The 19431-nt window shown below is 46.5% G+C and overlaps 1 protein-coding gene across 1 annotated transcript in view; it reads left to right on the top strand.

Moving 5' to 3' along the window:
• The window catches only part of PRKCG (protein kinase C gamma), a 948319-nt gene that overhangs the window by 900643 nt on the left and 28245 nt on the right, over positions 1–19431 (top strand). The window contains exons 15-16 of the mRNA XM_063942766.1: positions 13183–13263; positions 13875–13982. Coding sequence (XP_063798836.1) covers positions 13183–13263; positions 13875–13982 — 189 coding nt within the window. The remainder of the gene's footprint in view (positions 1–13182; positions 13264–13874; positions 13983–19431) is intronic.

Genomic DNA, 19431 nt, shown 5'->3' with positions numbered 1-19431 from the left:
GGACAGCACCTGCTATATAAACCCTCTTCTCAGGTTAGGCAGATGCTGCTGAATCTTTGTTGGTTAGTCAGTTCCTGAAAGCTAGCTAGTACTGTGTAAACTTTGTATTTGTTTGTTGCTTACTGCAAATAGGCCTTGGGATTTGGTATTACACTCTGCCAATCCAGACCTAGCAGTAAGACTGGAGTCAGTCATTTAACCTGCTGGGGTTCTTTTGCTACTCTGTGAACCTAGCAGGTTTGCGGCTGTATTCTCAGACTTGCCTGCCAAAATCCTTTCTCACTGTGCAAGGTGTTCAGGTGTCAGTTTAGTGGCAGTAAGCTGAACCAGTGCACTGCAAGTGAGGACTAGGATTGTGGAGACTCTCCTTGTGTCTATTACTCCATCTCTGACCAAGGAGTTTACTGCCACACCCGTTGGTAACCCTTTAGGGTTTTGCTGTTGCCCTTAGCAACAGCATTTCGGGTTCTCTACGTATTAAATCACAACATCTCGCTTCTTTCCATCTGAGCATTCCTAATACTAGGGAGACGCCCAGTTTCTTAGCCTTTGGGCTTCTCTGTTCACTTTGTGTTTATTTTGTTACCCTATCACCTTCTATGTATGTAATGTCATATTCCCCAGTCTGTCTGTGAGTTCATTTGTTTTGCATCCCTCTCCGTTCAGACACCAGTACATTCCTGCTGGCACTGGTGTGCATAACATATTCAGCAGCCTAATACTCCTGTTGAAATTTTGTGGGAATATGGAGCATACCCCCCAAAATACTTTGCAACAGGTGGTCGATCAGGTGCAGGTCCTGACTCGACAATTTAATGATTTGTCCATTAAAATGCACACCTCGCAGGCCGCTGGCAGAGCTCCCGCAGCAGCAGTGCCTTCAGGGGTTAAGGAGCCGAAAGTAAATCTCCCGGATCGTTTTTCTGGAGATCGCTCGCAGTTCTTTTGTTTCAAGGAGAGCTGCAAGCTATATTTCCAGCTTAGGCCTCAGTCTTCTGGGTCGGAGATTCAGCGGGTGGGCATAGTGATTTCCTTGCTACAAGGAGACCCACAGGTCTGGGCATATGGGTTGCAGCCTGACTGTCCGTCGCTTAAAAGTGTTGATGCTTTTTTTTACGGCACTGGGCATGTTGTATGATGACCCTGACAAGACGGCCTCAGCCGAGGCTCAGATTTCGATCCTTAAGCAAGGGCGAAGGCCAGTTGAGGTTTATTGTACGGAGTTTCGGAGGTTGGCCCATGATACCCAGTGGAATGACCCAGCCCTGAGACACCAGTACCGAAGATGTCTTTCTAACCAGTTAAAAGACCAACTGGTACAATATCCCTTGCCTGATAGCTTGGATCAGCTCATGCAGTTATCCATTCGGGTGGATAGACGGCTGAGAGAGCGCAGGCTTGAAAGGGAGACCGAGGTTTCCTTCTTTCCCAAGGGAACCTCAGACTCTGAGGAATTTTCCGAGGAGCCTATGCAGATTGGGGCTACCCGCCTCTCCTCGCGTGAGAAGACGCGGAGGAGACAGCAGGGGTTATGTTTGTACTGTGGGAATAAAGGTCATGTGGTAGTATCATGCCCAGAAAAGCCGGAAAACTTCAGGGCCTGAGGGTGATGGGAAATATCCTGTCAGGCCAGAAGTCAGAATTTCCCAATAAGACTTTTATCATTCCGGTGACCTTGAAGATCCTCGGTCAAACTGTCAAGACTGAGGCCTTTGTGGACAGTGGGGCCGACGGGGTTTTTATGGACCGCCAATTCGCCCTGAAACAGTCTGTTCCCTTAGTACCCTTGGCATCGGAAATTGAGATTTGTGGGTTAAACGGGGAACCATTATCCCAGGGTAAAATTACCTCTTGCACTAGCCAGATTTCTTTGTTTATTGGAGCCACACACTCTGAAAAATTGTCCTTTTATGTGACTGTACTTTTGCCCCATTGGTGTTGGGGTTACCCTGGTTAAGGGCCCACAATCCTCAATTTGACTGGGTCTCTGGGGAGATTCTTAGTTGGGGTACTGATTGTTTCAGGAGTTGCTTGAGCCTTCCAGTCAGGCTTTCGTAGCTAAGTTTGCCAGGATTGCCAGGATGTTATGCAGATTTTGCGGACGTGTTCTCCAAAAGAGTTGCAGAGGTACTACCTCCCCATCGCCCCTATGACTGTGCCATTGATTTGTTGCCGAATGCTAAGCTTCCCAATAGCAGGTTGTACTCCCTGTTACGTCCTGAGACTCAGGCTATGGCAGAGTACATTCAGGAGAACTTGGCTAAGGGATTTATCAGACCTTCACAGTCTCCAGTTGGGTCGGGGTTCTTCTTCGTGGGTAAAAAGGACGGTTCGTTGCGACCCTGCATCGACTTCAGGGAATTGAACCGTATCACGATTAAAAACTCATACCCACTGCCTCTCATTTCGGTCTTGTTTGACAAGCTTCGTACTGCCACCATTTTTTCTAAGATTGACCTACGCGGTGCGTACAATCTAATCCGAATAAGAGAGGGGGATGAATGGAAGACTGCCTTTAATACCCACTCAGGGCATTATGAATATTTGGTGATGCCTTTTGGGCTCTGTAATGCCCCGGCAGTCTTCCAGGACTTCATGAACGATGTGCTCAGGGAATATTTGGATAGATTCTTAATTGTATACTTAGATGACATCCTAATCTTCTCCCATTCCCTGGAGGAACATCGGAAGCATGTACGCTTAGTCCTCCAGAAACTCAGAGACCACCGGCTTGGGGCGAAGCTGGAGAAGTGCGAATTTGAAGTTCAACAAATCGCATTTCTAGGATATATTATCTCCCCAGAAGGTTTCCAAATGGAGGGTTCCAAGGTACAGGCAGTCCTGGATTGGGTGCAGCCCACTAGTTTGAAGGCGCTTCAGCGTTTTCTGGGCTTTGCAAATTTTTATAGACGATTTATCGCTGGATTTTCGTCTATAGTGGCGCCCTTGGTGGCACTCACTAAGAAAGGGGCGGATGTTGCTCACTGGTCTTGTGAGGCCAAAGCGGCTTTTGCCCGTCTCAAAAGGACATTTGTCTCGGCCAAGGTGCTGCGACACCCAGATCCAGAGCGTCCTTTTGTGGTGGAGGTGGATGCCTCTGAGATGGGTATTGGGGCAGTGCTCTCTCAGATGGGGGTGTCTGATAATCGCCTTCATCCCTGTGCTTACTTTTCCCGTAAATTTTCGCCTGCCGAGATGAATTATGACGTGGGTAACCGGGAATTGTTGGCTATTAAGGATGCACTCGAGGAGTGGAGACACTGGCTTGAGGGGGCTAAGTTTGTGGTCTCAATTCTCACCGACCATAAGAATTTGGCATATTTAGAGTCAGCGAAGTGCCTCAATGCCAGGCAGGCACGATGGGCTTTGTTTTTTGCTCGCTTTAATTTTTTGATAACATATCGCCCTGGGTCAAAAAACATCAAGGCTGATGCGCTCTTGCGGAGTTTTGTTCCAATCCAGGAGACTACCAAGGAGCCATTGCCAATTGTGTCCCCATCATGTATTAAAGTGGGCATTACCCAGGACCTCTTGTCATTAGTCCTTAGAGCACAGGAGCAGGCTCCTCCAGACCTTCCGGTAGGTCTTTTTTTTGTGTCTCCTAGGTTAAGACAGCGAGTGTTCCTGGAATTCCATGCCAAGAAGTCGGCAGGTCACCCGGGTATTGCCAGAACTCGGGAGTTGCTATCTAGGGCGGTGTGGTGGCCCTCGGTGGCTAGGGATGTGGATCAGTGGGTTCGGGCATGTTACGTCTGTGCCCGAAATAAGACTCCTAGAGGGGTTCCTGTTGGCCCATTACATCCACTCTCTATTCCATCTAAGCCATGGACCCACATTTCAATGGATTTTGTGGTGGACTTGCCCAAATCCTCGGGGATGACAGCCATCTGGGTTGTTGTTGACAGGTTTTCGAAGATGGCGCACTTCGTTCCATTGGTTGGGCTGCCATCGGCCAGACGCCTGTCTGAATTATTTATGCTGCATGTTGTGCGCCTCCACGGGTTGCCACTTGATGTGGTCTCTGACCGCGGATCCCAGTTTGTGGCCAAATTCTGGAGGGCATTTTGTTCCGATCTCCAGATTTCTGTCAGCTTGTCGTCAGGCTACCATCCGCAGTCTAATGGGCAGACTGAAAGGGTGAACCAGTCCTTGGAGCAGTTCCTCTGGTGTTATGTCTCCAAGTGTCAGACTGACTGGGTTGCTCATCTGTCCATGGCGGAGTTTGCCTATAACAACGCGGCTCACTCTGCTACAGGGATCTCTCCTTTCCTTTGTGTGTATGGGCATCATCCTAAGGCCAAATTCTTTTGACCCCCAGGACTCCACGCCTGGTGGTTCCTCTGTGGTTTCGGTCCTTAGAGGTATTTGGAGGAAAGTGAAGAAAGCCCTTGTGTCTGTGTCATTAGTGACCAAAAGGGTTTTTGATAAGCGGAAAAGACCCTGCAGCTTCAAATTAGGAGACTTCGTCTGGTTGTCTACCAAGAATTTGAAGTTGAGACAGCCATCTCATAAGTTAGGCCCCCGGTTCATCGGTCCTTATAAGATCACTAGGGTTATCAATCCGGTGGCATTTCAGTTAGATCTACCCCGTTCTTTGGGTATCAATAAAACATTTCATTGTTCCCTTTTAAAACGGGCGATTAGTAATCCTTCTTCCAGTGGAAGACCTTCCCCTCTTCTGATACGTGGCCAGAGGGAGTTTGTTGTTGAAAGGATTCTTGACTCCAAGATGGTTCGGGGTCGGCTGTCATTTTTGGTGCACTGGAAGGGGTATGGCCCGGAGGAGCGGTCGTGGGTGCGCAGTTGTGATCTTCATGCCCCCAGACTGTTACGCTCTTTCTTCTCGCAGTTCCCCGATAAACCCGGTGGTAGGGGTTCTTTGACCCCTCGTCAGAGGGGGGGTACTGTTAGGGTCTCCTGCTCTGTGCTGCCACGTCGTCATGGCAACCGGGAGACAAGTGCTAACGGAGTAACCTGAGCGTAGCTGATACTCCGGTTCGGGTCTTTTGCTGTGCAGTGGTTACAGGCTCTGTGCACGGCAGGGGATCCGGTGCTGGTTTTTGTGTTCACAGTCTGTGAGGTCTGAGTGGGGCGTGGACAACACCTGCTATATAAACCCTCTTCTCAGGTTAGGCAGATGCTGCTGAATCTTTGTTGGTTAGTCAGTTCCTGAAAGCTAGCTAGTACTGTGTAAACTTTGTATATGTTTGTTGCTTACTGCAAATAGGCCTTGGGATTTGGTATTACACTCTGCCAATCCAGACCTAGCAGTAAGACTGGAGTCAGTCGTTTAACCTGCTGGGGTTCTTTTGCTACTCTGTGAACCTAGCAGGTTTGCGGCTGTATTCTCAGACTTGCCTGCCAAAATCCTTTCTCACTGTGCAAGGTGTTCAGGTGTCAGTTTAGTGGCAGTAAGCTGAACCAGTGCACTGCAAGTAAGGACTAGGATTGTGGAGACTCTCCTTGTGTCTATTACTCCATCTCTGACCAAGGCGTTTACTGCCACACCCGTTGGTAACCCTTTAGGGCATGGGTCTTCAACCTGTGGCCCTCCAGCTGCTGTGGAACTACACATCCCAGCATGCCCTGCATCAGTTTTAGCATGCCTTAATAGCAAAACTGTAGCATGGCATGCTGGGATGTGTAGTTCCACAGCAGCTGGAGGGCCACAGGTTGAAGACCCATGCTTTAGGGTTTTGCTGTTGCCCTTAGCAACAGCATTTCGGGTTCTCTACGTATTAAATCACAACATCTCGCTTCTTTCCATCTGAGCATTCCTAATACTAGGGAGACACCCAGTTTCTTAGCCTTTGGGCTTCTCTGTTCACTTTGTGTTTATTTTGTTACCCTATCACCTTCTATGTATGTAATGTCATATTCCCCAGTCTGTCTGTGAGTTTATTTGTTTTGCATCCTCTCCGTTCAGACACCAGTACATTCCTGCTGGCACTGGTGTGCATAACAGGTAGCCCACGTAGTGAATAGTGGGATGACCCTGTTTGCTAAAAGCATATGGAGAGCCAGATCACCGGCGTCTGGAGATTGTCATCTCCAAGCGCCGGAAGAAAAAAAACCTGGCAATAGCCCAGGCCCAACCTGCGGTGTGAAGAGGGTTTCAATTTGCTGCAACATGGCTTGAAACTGTGTTCAGTAACACAGGTTGGACCCGGGTTTTTTTGTGTGAAAGGGGTATTAGAGAGTAAATAAGAATGGGAGATGTGGTGCTATGTTCCTTAGCACAAGTCCATGTTCTGTGCCGTTATGCTCATACTTCTCTCATTGCCGCAAAAGCAGCAAATAACCATATGACTAAAGGCGACCAACACTAAAAGAATATATTACATTACAGTAAATACAATTTACTACACTTTCTTCATTTAACTGTGTTCTGATTCGAAATTTTCTTGATTTTCTGTGATACTGTATACGGTAAGGTGTTACAGGCTGGTATTCTAAAGAGGTGTATAGAAAACTAGAAAGAAATACATATGATATACCGGCTGTCGGGATGCCGGCTGTCAGTATCCTGACAGCGGCATCCTGGCAGCCACCATACCAGCATGGAGTGCAACGAGTCCCCTCGCAGGCTCACTGCGCCCACCACGCATCGAGCCCAGTGGTGAGCTTTGCCACAGGTTAAATTCCCACTCGTGTGGTGGGCGTGGACCCACCACCTGAGTGGGAATACAGGGCAGCGGTCGGGATTTTGCCGCCTGTCGGAAATTCCGGCGTTGGGATCCTGAATGCCAGGATCACAACAGGCGGTATCAGTGGCGTAAGTTTGTCTCAGTTGCCCGGAGGCAAGAAAAATATTGGTGCCACCCCCTCCCCCCATGTATATAATTTGCTCCTGCATAGTAAGCCTGCAGATTCTAACTATGGGGGTCATTCCGAGTTGTTCGCTCGGTAAAAATCTTCGCATCGCAGCGATTTTCCGCTTAATGCGCATGCGCAATGTCCGCACTGCGACTGCGCCAAGTAAATTTGCTATGCACTTAGGAATTTTACTCACGGCTTTTTCTTCGTTCTGGCGATCGTAATGTGATTGATAGGAAATGGGTGTTACTGGGCGGAAACAGGCCGTTTTATGGGCGTGTTGGAAAAAACGCTACCGTTTCCGGAAAAAATGCAGGAGTGGCTGGAGAAACGGGGGAGTGTCTGGGCTAACGCTGGGTGTGTTTGTGACGTCAAACCAGGAACGACAAGCACTGAACTGATCGCAGAAGCCGAGTAAGTCTGGAGCTACTCAGAAACTGCTACGAGGTGTGTAATCGCAATATTGCGAATACATCGTTCGCAATTTTAAGATGCTAAGATTCACTCCCAGTAGGCGGCGGCTTAGCATGAGCAAATCTGCTAAAATCCGCTTGCGAGCGAACAACTCGGAATGACCCCCTATATGAAGCTACTACAAAACCATTGCAACTAGGCAGAACTATGGGGGTCATTCCGAGTTGTTCGCTCGCAAGCGGATTTTAGCAGATTTGCTCATGCTAAGCCGCCGCCTACTGGGAGTGAATCTTAGCATCTTAAAATTGCGAACGATGTATTCGCAATATTGCGATTACACACCTCGTAGCAGTTTCTGAGTAGCTCCAGACTTACTCGGCTTCTGCGATCAGTTCAGTGCTTGTCGTTCCTGGTTTGACGTCACAAACACACCCAGCGTTCGCCCAGACACTCCCCCGTTTCTCCGGCCACTCCTGCGTTTTTTTCCGGAAACGGTAGCGTTTTTTCCCACACGCCCATAAAACGGCCTGTTTCCGCCCAGTAACACCCATTTCCTGTCAATCACATTACGATCGCCAGAACGAAGAAAAAGCCGTGAGTAAAATTCCTAAGTGCATAGCAAATTTACTTGGCGCAGTCGCAGTGCGGACATTGCGCATGCGCATTAAGCGGAAAATCGCTGCGATGCGAAGATTTTTACCGAGCGAACAACTCGGAATGACCCCCTATGTAGGGGCCCAGCCACACACTACATAGATCTGCTCAGTCACTCACAATGCTGATTATTTCTCTGACAATTAATTTACAAGTGTCATATCCAGGATTAGAACCCACAACCTATTACACTGGAAGCATGCACCTTACTGGTGGAGATATCTGCTGTTGCATAAGAAGTATGAGAATTCTAACTATATGAAGTTACTTGTAATCGTCAGAGAAATAACCTCAAATAGTTAGAATTCTCATGCTTCCTTTATAGGAGCAAATAGCTTCATCAGTAAGGTGTCTGGTTCCAGTATATCTATAATAAAGAGGGTGTGATTTGTAAGGTGTAGTGGCTAGTGGGGAAGTTGGCTACAGAAGAGTTACCGGCTGTTGTCAATTAACTTAATTGATTAATGTTGCTGAACACACAGAACAGGAGGAGAGGTGCCCCCCTTCAAAGCAGGAGCCCGGCGGCAGCTGACTCCGTTGCCTCCCAGAGTTCTGCCTCTGGGCGGTATATTAACCGCATACCGAATACTAACTTGTGACATCTTATCATGAGTTGTGACATCTTATCAATAGATATTGATTGTTTTTCATTAGTATTACTCTCAAAGCAACTCTATCTAATACTAGCCATACATCAGGAAGATATCGTTCCAACTAGCCAACTAGTTGGCTGGTTGGAACGATAATCTGGCAGTGTGTGGGAGCAAACGATTATCAGCCGTTTGCTCCCACATGCTAAAAAAATGGCTAGAAACGGTTGGACCAACTAGTTGGGAAAATCAAACCTGTTTGATTTTCCCAACTAATCGTACTAATGTAGGGGGAAAGTTTCCCCCCAACTGAATGATTAGTAGGCGGACACTGTCCGGCAGTGTCCGCCTACTTCTTCACCATCGCTGTCGGCTGGGCTGACTCTGTCATCCCACGATCCCGGCAGCGGCGGCACTGTGGAGCGGGAGCTAGGATGAGGTTCAGGGGCAGCTGTGGCAGTCCATCACTGCTACCAGTCTGCCCCTGTCACCCAGGCAGCGGCGGCGGCAGAAGGAAAACAAGGGGCATCTGCAGCAGTACTTTACTGCTACTTAGCTGACCCTGTAACACAGGGACCCTCAGCAGTGGCGGCGGGCTGCCCCTAATATCCAGGCATTGCCGCTGGCAACCACCACCCGCAACAGTGTTCCCCTGCTCGCACATCATCAGTAGTGGACACCCAGCGCCTGTCCCCCTGCCCGCAATCCCACACCCGCAGCACTGTTCTCCCCGCACCCCATCAGTAGCGGACACCGGGCGCCTGTTCTCCCGTGACCACCACCGGCAGCAGCACATTCTGTCCTTGCAATAGGGGCCGGAGAAGTGGCAGGAGCATAACAGGTGAGGGCTGAAGTGAGTGGTCGTTGGATTGCCCGGTTATAGGAAACTGCAGGTGCTAGTCTCACCTGTCAGCACCCCCCCCACCCACATACAGCAGCAGCAACAGTCTCCCCTGCCAGCACCCCCCCACACATACAGCAACACTGTCTCCCCTGCCAGCACCCCACTCCACCCACCCACACATACAGCAACACTGTCTCTCACCCACCCACACATACAGCAACACTGTCTCCCCTGCCAGCACCCCCCTCCACCCACCAATTATTAATTGGCATACCTAAATGAATCCAACAAGCAGCACCTGGCCCCCCCTGCCCAAGATAGCTATTTGCTTCCCCCGCAAAGGGCCCCCCTCAACCAGCACCTCACCGCCGCCCTCGATCGTCACCCGCTCCTCCTGCAAAAGAGCCACACACGGCCATCACCCCTGATCAGCACTTGCTACCCCCACAAGATTCATCTCTTATCCACAGCAGTACAGGTGGGACCTCGAATCCCCCCCCCCAGGAAGCACCTCCAATCCCTTCCTACCACTGATGGCACCTCCAATCCCCCCTCCTCCCCCATGTATGTCTAATATTTTTTGTGCGCCTCTATCCCGCTCCGGCTGCCGTCCATCTCACAGCCTCCATCCCCCTTCGGACGTAGGTATCGACCACCGGACACCTCACCGCCACCAGCATCCTTCCCACACCGGCCGCCAACCTCTGTCCTGCGCTGGCAGCAGGTACAGTACACCTCACCGCCACCAGCATCCTTCCAGCACCGGCCGCCAGCCTCTGTCACGAGCCGGCCGCCGGTACCGTCCACCTCACCGCGCCAGCATCCTTTTCGCACTGGCCGCAGGTACCGTCCACCTCACTACCGCCAGCATCTTTCCCGCACTGGCCGTCAGCCTCTGTTTTGCGCCGGCGGCAGGGGCTGGCCACCTCACCGCCATCAGGTTCCATCCCGCCGCTGCCTTCAACATCGCAGGGACCAGCTCCAACTTCAGGAGGGACCGGCCACCTCAGCGCCGCCAGGCTCCATCCCTCGCAGGCTGCAGGTTCTATCCCGCCGCTGCCTTCAACGCTGAAGGGACCTGCCACTCACCGCCTCCTTCCTGCTCCAGATACAGGAGCCAGGGACCACCTCACAACGCTGCAAGCTCCAGTCGCAGGGCACATATGGTGCTGTGCAGCACACACGCACCGCTCCAGTAACATAGCGGGCTCCAGCCTGTCGGACAATCCGCGGAGACCACTTAGGTGCTCAGCTATTGTCCCTCACACACTTAAGATATGTGGGGGTGTGAGAGAGCAAGAGAGAAGTGATGGAGAGCGAGATGTGAGGATGCGAGAGAGAAGTGATGGAGAGCGAGATGTGAGGGCGCATGTTTTGAGTAAAAAAAAAAACTGAAGTACTGTAGGCAGGCACTGTCCGCCTACTTTGGTGACACCACAAGTTGGACAGAAGTTGGCAGGTTGGTTGGTCTGATGAAAAGTTGGTTAGATGTGTGGAGCACTGTTTTAGTTGAACAGACAAGTTGGATGGTTGGAGTGTTGGAGAAAAGTTGGTCTGAGGTTGGTCTGATGTATGGCTAGCATAAGGTATACATGGCCAGAAGGATTGATAAATGAGGACACATCTGTACCTGTTGCCTTTTTCCATTGGTTATGCAATAATAATTTATTCTACATAAACCCTGCACTACTGTATTTATCTTATATAAAAATACATAGTTCATCATCTGTAGAATTCTCAACTTCATAAAAAGAGATCTTGGTTTAGCTGACCGAATAGCTACGTGCACACACACCAGGAATAGGGAGTACAAAATAAGTCATTCTGGGAAATATTTTAAAATAATTGTATCTTTGTAAGACCATGTGTATTGAAATAGTTAAAGTGGTCTTGTTTGGTGGCCATTGTTTACACTCCTTAGTATTCCACAGTCATAGTACTGAACATTTATAGGCAATGTAAGCCAAGTCCTGGCTTTGTACAGATCTTCCCCAGTTCTGTGCAAAGACTTTATTAAAGCTTCTTGTTTCCTACAGCCATGGAAGATAATTCTGCTGGTGATTGCAGTGTTAGTCTTATTGGCTGGATATATTCTTTTGAATTAGTTTTATATACTGTACAACATACAACATGCTATGGAAAGTTTACAAACTTTAACATAATATTCATGCTCAGAACCCTCTTAACAGCATTGTAGGCTTTGGGCAATGCAATGCTCTGGGGTACCTACCCACCATTTACATTACTATAGAAAAAAAATCATGCACTGTGATAGCTCCAGCCATCCACGAATCAGCATGCTGACAACCATTCAATGTCAGCTTCAGGCTGGGAGGCAGGTAGGAAATGGTGCCTGGCCACTCTGACTGTGAGTAATCCACAATCAGAGTAACTGGACAGCATTCTCTATCTGCCTCTCAACAGAAGCTCCGGAGGCACCAGCCCATCCCTGCTCAAAGGCCCCTATAATCATGGGGCACTTGCGCCTATATGTAAAGATGGTACTGCTCTTGCAGCATGGTCTGCATTTGATGATATACTGTACTTGCTGTCAGAGCATCACACATATGTGACATACTCTTCAACATGACCCATTCCATTAGGTACAAAATGCTCTGTTCCTGGGCTTCCAAAATTCAAATAGGGGAACCTCACCAACTGCACCCCCAAACACTGCCATCATCTGAGGCCTGGACTCACTGCCAGTTGGTGCTGCTCCACTATTTGAATTTTGGACTGTACTACAGTCCCATCTCTGCAACTGCCACTAGTAAGGAAGTCCAGGAACAGAGCATTTGGTACCTAATGAAATGGGTCATGTTGGAAGGTATGATGTGGTAGCACATACAACATATGTACTTGTAAAGGAGGAAATCTGGGGCTTATGCAAGGTTTCCCATAATTGTGCAACTTGCCTTCATTAAAAAATTCTCAATTGCAACCATTTGCAAAGTGGCAACAATCCTAAAGTACTTTCAGTTGGCAACAGTAGCATATGCGGCTAAACCAAAGAAAAACTGCTAAAACTACTCTAATGCAGCAGAAAGAGAATAATAAAGTTTTGCTTAAATATAATGGCAAGAATAAGAATAATATACTGTATGTGCACGCAAAGACAAAATACTGTAAGCAACAGTGGAGCATTTGTAAACAGCCAATCACAAGCGGTGCGCTAGAGCTGGGTACTGCCATCATCCAGCCTTTTTACCTGATCTGGAGGCTATTAACATTTGCAGTTTCTATTGGTGCATTTTCTTAGGCTGCACAAACTGCACTGGAAAAATCCCACAGGCTTTCCTCCCCCCCCCCCCCCCCCCCCAGAATCCTGCTAAATAAAGTATTTGTTTAGTGTGCTTGGTGTCTAATTACCTTTTCAATTCTCTACCTGAAGTAGAGCTGGTTTAAGAGAGGGAATGGCTCATGTGTATGCTCCGTGCAGCCCCCTACTCTTCGGCAGAGCAGAAGACTTTGGTTTGTGCCAAAGTCTATTACACATGCACAGGTCTCCGAGAACATGGCACCCATGCCACGCTCCTGGAAACTTCCTCTATTGTGTAAGTGCAAATCACTGGGAAAATGGACGCCATGCAGCACTGGCAGATGCCGGACTTCGGAGACCAGGATAATTATGGGCACGGGATGAACTGTGTGGGGCAGCCATGACCTGTGTGCACCCAATATAGATACGCCATTGACCTGAAGCTACAGTGGCTGTCTGTTGGCCTGTTGAATATAAACCTTCTCTTCTTGGAGGGATGAGTCAGATAAATAAAGGAATAACTGTAAAACTAAACATTTCTACTTAAACAATAAATATGTAAACATTTGTAGACTGTGTTCTTATAATATGTCTATTGTTTTCAGATTATTGCATACCAGCCTTATGGGAAATCAGTGGACTGGTGGTCCTATGGCGTCTTACTGTATGAAATGCTGGCCGGACAGGTATGTTTTGTCTGCTGAAGCAGATATTACCTTTACCTTGTTCTATCAGGTTTCTTGTGCCACATACTATGTCTTGCAGTCAGATCTGGCCCTGACTAATTTGGTGCCCTATGCATTCACCTACTGTATGTGGCTTATGCTTAGTGTATCTATTGCTATGCTTTTCCTGACTATAAGGATACCAGCCCAGTAGAACATAATCTGCTGCCATCCTGAAAGTGCAAGTTACACTTCAGCTGGAAAAATCATATAAAAGATGATTAATACCAAACAGAAAATATTACATGCATTAACAAACAATGAATATATGCACATCTGCAAAACACAGAAGAGTTAGTTTATTGGTTACAGTGTGAAGCATTGTATCTTACTACTCTGATTAAAGATATTAATGTTACTGTCTCTTTTGTTCTAAAAATGTTTTAGAAGGTATTAATATAACACTGTCATGTTCAACATAAGACTATGTATTATTCATCAGAATATGAATTATTTACATCATGAACTAATGTCATGTTTATTTTATCCTATCTAAATTATGGAATTATTATTTATCCATTATATGAAAAGAAGGTTTTAATTAGCTTGTCTGTTTTCTGTCCTTACACAAGCCACCGTTTGATGGAGAAGATGAAGATGAGTTATTCCAGTCCATCATGGAGCAGACAGTATCTTACCCCAAATCCCTGTCCAGAGAGGCTGTCTCCATATGCAAAGGGGTAACCGTACTATATTACACACTATTACAGAAAAGTACATGCACTCTGCTCATAGATTGCATTTACTGTATATTGGTGGTCATTCCGAGTTGTTCGCTCGCAAGCTGCTTTTAGCAGCTTTGCACACGCTAAGCCGCCGCCTACTGGGAGTGAATCTTAGCTTAGCAAAATTGCGAACGAAAGATTCGCAATGTTGCGATAAGACATCTCTGTGCAGTTTCTGAGTAACTCGAAACTTACTCGGCATCTGCGATCAGTTCAGTGCTTGTCGTTCCTGGTTTGACGTCACAAACACACCCAGCGTTCGCCCAGACACTCCTCCGTTTCTCCAGCCACTCCCGCGTTTTTCCCAGAAACGGTAGCGTTTTTTCACACACACCCATAAAGCGGCCAGTTTCCGCCCAGAAACACCCACTTCCTGTCAATCACAGTACGATCACCAGAACGAAGAAAAAGCCGTGAGTAAAATTCCTAACTGCATAGCAAATTTACTTGGCGCAGTCGCAGTGCGAACATTGCGCATGCGCACTAAGCGGAAAATCGCTGCGATGCGAAGAAATTTACTGAGAGAACAACTCGTAATGACCCCCATTATAGTAAGTACACTTTCAATGCTGCTTATCCGCACCTGTGAACGTGACTTATTATATTACCTACTATAGTGTCATATCAGTATAAGTAATAGATATACCACATTTGGGTGTGTGGTCATGCTCTGATAAATGCATGCCTTGGTGTGTGTTGTGACGCACGAGGCCAAAGGCCAAATGCATTCAACTACCCAAGGCGTGCTTAAATTAGAGCGTTACTGCACACCCAAATGTGGTATATCTATCTTATAAAATGATCCTTGTTGTGACAAAATAGTTCTACTTGGCGATGATACAGAATGGGAAGAAAAATAGTTCATAGTAGGCTGTTTAGTTTGACCTATACAGTTAAATATTTATGTATTAAAATGAACAGCGCAATTGAATTAAACACTCACTGTTGGCTGATTCTGAAGTGGCTTCTCAGGGAATAAACCATGATTGTACAAGTCATGTTTGATAAGGTCTGATATGTCGTCATTTGAGTTATGTGTTAAATTTGACATTTTGTAAAAATTTTCAGTCAGAAGGGTGTGTCATAGTTAGGCAGTGATGTGCTGCTTTCCTGTGAGCAGTGTCTCTGTGAGAGCTGGTGCTGTGGCGTTGCGCAGGATTACATTTTCTAGTTATTAATTTATCAGTGTGTTGGATGTAACTGACAACATATTAAAAATAATAAGTTGCTTAGTAGCACTTCCAATACACCCATGAGGTGGCTGCCCAATGTTGTTTTTGATTTTGGGGTGTTGCCAGCAGCCCTGATTCCCAGATTTCTTTCTGTTCAGTTTTATTAGCACTTTTTTCATTGCAAGATGGGTTTACAGTTTTCCTTCTGTTGTCAATGTTGCTCTATTCCAAGGCTTTTGGGTACACAACCTTTTTTGTTTTCCCACCTCCATTTTTCTCAGTTATTTCAGGTCATTAAAGTTTTCTTCAAAATCCATCCAGTGGAAGGCCCAGAACAGGTTCCCCGGGCCAAAGTTCTGCCCAGCATACAGCAACGGGAGGTCAGACTGGGACCCCCAGTATGTCTTCTGAGATCCAATGTTACGACTCTGTGACGTTTTCTTTCAAATCCATCCAGTGGAAGGCCCATAATAGGCTCCCTGGCGCATTCTGCTGTGAGGTCCGACTGACCTCAACCACCTAGTATGTCTTCTAGGATCCAATGTTACCACTCTGTGAAATTTTCTTCCAAATCCATCCAGTGGAAGGCCTAGAACAGTCTCCCTGGGTCAAAGTTCTGCCCGCAACATTCCGCCATGAGGCCCGACTGACCCCAGCCCCCTAGTATGTCTTCTGGGATCCATTGTTACCAATCTGTGAAGGTTTCTTCCAAATCCATCAAGTGGAAGGCCCAGAACAGTCTCCCAGGGTCAAATTTATGCCCGGCCCACTACACAATGAGGTCCGACCAGGACCCTTACCACAGTAAAACCTGGTTAGGATCCAACTAGACCACCTCACATTGGTTTCTTCCCAGCTGGTGCAGTTTTCTTCCAAATCCATCCAGTGGAAGACCCAGAACAGGCTCCGGTGGTCAAAGTTCTACCCGGCGCGTTCCGCCATGAGGTCCGACCGACCCCAAACCCCTAGTATGTCTTCTGTGATCCATTGTTACCACTCTGTGACATTTTTTACCAAATCCATCCAGTGGAAGGCCCAGAACAGGCTCCGTTGGTATAATTTTTGCCCGGCGCATTACACTGTGAGATCCGGCCAGGACCCTAACCCCATTAAAATCTGATTATGATCCAACTAGACCACCTCACATTGAATTCATCCTAATTGGTGCAGTTTTCTTCCAGATCCATCCAGTGGAAGGTCCAGAACAGGCACCATGGGTCAAAGTTCAGTCCAGCGCATTCTGCCATGAAGGCCAACCGACCATAAACCCCTAGTATGTCTTCTGCGATCCAATGTGAAGTTAGTGAAGTTGAACTTAGTGAAGTTTTTTTACGAAATCGATCCAGTGGAAGGCCCAGAACAGGCTCCCTTGGTAAAATTTCTGCCCGGCGCATTACACTGAGAGATCCGGCCAGGACCCTAACCACATTAAAATCTGATTATGATCCAACTAGACCACCTCACATTGAATTCATCCTAATTGGTGGAGTTTTCTTCCAGATCCATCCAGTGGAAGGTCCAGAACAGGCACCGTGGGTCAAAGTTCAGCCCAGCACATTCTGCCATGAGGTCCAACCGACCATAAACCCCTAGTATGTCTTCTGGGATCCAATGTTACCACTTAGTGGAGTTTTCTTCAATATCTATTCAATGGAAGGGCCAGAACAGGCTCCCTGGATGAGAGTTCTGTCCGGCGCATTCCGCCGTGAGGTCCGACCGGGACCCTAACCCCCCTAAACCCTAGCCAGGATCCAACTGGACCACCTTGCATTGGTTTCATCCCAATCAGTGCTGTGGTGTCTGAATGTATAACAGGACAAACATATATATATATATATATATATATATATATGCTAGTGGTGGTGGTAAATGGCGCTGAGTCCTTCTTAAAACGACCTATCCTTTTCGCAATGATAAATTTCCAGTGTCTAAAATACACTCCCCCAATATTCTATTTCGTGGGGTGGCAGCCCTTTTCTCCAGTGGTTAGCTGTTCAAGCCCACCAATTGTAAGTCTGGAAAATAAAAGGTGAGAATAGGCGCCTCCTAGTGTAGTATTAAATGTATGATATGACCATCACCCTTAGTATCACCCTGTAAAGTGGAACTGTACCGTATATGGTGGAATTCCAACCACCTTTAAAATAGCATAGGGTCACAATCTGAGCGACGTCATCAGTGATGTTCTATTAATGTTCCTCCTTCTTGTTGCTCACATGGTCAGAATAAAAGTGGAAAAAGGACCGATAGTGTAGTACTTTTTACACAACAATACACATTTATTTGGAACTAGTCCGACAGTAAAAACATTGCCCGTACCATATAATAAATTAAAAACAGCTTATCTGTATTTTAAGTCGTCCATACGTGTAAACACTCAACGCGTTTCGTCCTACGCAATCAGCCTGGACTTCCTCAGGAGTGTGATGATAGTGAATGTGTGGACACATATTTATACCCCTCTTAATTAATTCAATTACACATGAAATTGATGTTTTTCCTGGTTTACCGGAAGTGACGTCATTTCCGTCAGTAAAAATTTATCTATTAGTATTATTTCAAAGCGCATATTGCGCCAAGCACATGATTCTCAGGTTCATGTGTTTGGCCAGATGTGTGCTGCCTGTTTGAAGCGGTTATTATGCCCCCGTCCGCCGTGACCGCCGGAAGTCACGGACAGATCGGAGCAGTGATGTCCGCCCTCTCTCAAACTGGCTTCACGGAGCCCAGTACGCATGCGCCTGCCAGGTCAGTCACAGTGCTGCCCGTCGTCGCCGCGTATAGGCTCTTTCCGTCAGTGAGATCTGTCTATTGTACGGCGCCATTTTACCGAAGACTGTGTACTAATATAATACCTGATACGGGTAACAGATAGATAATAATAGAAAACAGGGATTATAAATATGTGTCCCGTGCTACTGGTTAATTATGGGGAAAGATTAAAAAGCATTGTGAATGGAAAATCTTTTCCTATATTATCTGTGAACGGATTACCGCAATTTATATAAGTGCAATATTCAAAGTGCTTGTGCAAGATACATATACTTCTTAAAATATAGTGCACAGTTTTATAATATTCAAAGTGCCTGTGCAGTGAGACTTGTGCATACTTCGATTAATTGTCCAATGTGCATATACTAAAAACATAGTGAGCATAGTGTTTATAAATTTAAAGTGACAGTGCAGATTAAAATGAAATTAGAACTATCTATAAAAAATATTAAAACAATGGATTTAGAGAAAAGGTGCTATTTCATAATTGTCATTAAGACCTCTTGGTGCCAGAGTTTTTAATTCATATATCCAGTGCATTTCCCGCTGTGAGAGTTTTTTCTCTCGATCGCCTCCTCTTCGTCCCATATGGACTATTTCAAGTGTTCTGATTGTGAGGCCTTTTGGATCAGATCCATGACACAATTTAAAATGCTTGGATACCGAATGATGTTCCTGTTTATTTTTAATGCTTCTGATATGTTCTTGGATACGTAATTTTAATTGTCTCTTAGTTTTCCCTATGTACCTAAGTTTACAAGGGCATTCGAGCATGTATATTACCCAAGATGTGTTGCATGTTGCTCGATCCTTTGAAAAGTATGTTTTGGAACCATCTGTATCAGAGAAAGATTTTGTATGAGAGTTCACAAATTGACAGATATTGCAGTGCTGACATTTGACAAGTCCCTTTATATCCAAAAAATTATTTCTATCTTTTTCATGTTGGATAGGAAGCAGCATGCTCGGTGCAAGATGGTCTTTTAAATTCTTTGCTTTTCTAAAAACCACCTGTGGTTTATCTGGTAAAATTGAGCTTAAAATGGTGTCTGTATGTAGGATCCCCCAATGTTTGTTTAAAATGCCCCGAATTTTCTTGTCCTGACAGTTAAAAGATGTAATAAAATTCAGCCCTTGGTTTTGTTTGTCTTTGACCCTATATTCCAAAAGATCCTGTCGGTCTGTAGCGTGAGTCCTGATTTGTGCTTCTTCCACTAGAGTCTTGGGATAACCCCTCTCTAAAAACCACAGGTGGTTTTTAGAAAAGCAAAGAATTTAAAAGACCATCTTGCACCGAGCATGCTGCTTCCTATCCAACATGAAAAAGATAGAAATAATTTTTTGGATATAAAGGGACTTGTCAAATGTCAGCACTGCAATATCTGTCAATTTGTGAACCCTCATACAAAATCTTTCTCTAATACAGATGGTTCCAAAACATACTTTTCAAAGGATCGAGC

This window comes from Pseudophryne corroboree, chromosome 10, assembly GCF_028390025.1.
Source record: "Pseudophryne corroboree isolate aPseCor3 chromosome 10, aPseCor3.hap2, whole genome shotgun sequence".
NCBI lineage: Eukaryota > Metazoa > Chordata > Amphibia > Anura > Myobatrachidae > Pseudophryne > Pseudophryne corroboree.
This window is presented reverse-complemented; position numbering and strand designations above follow the sequence as displayed.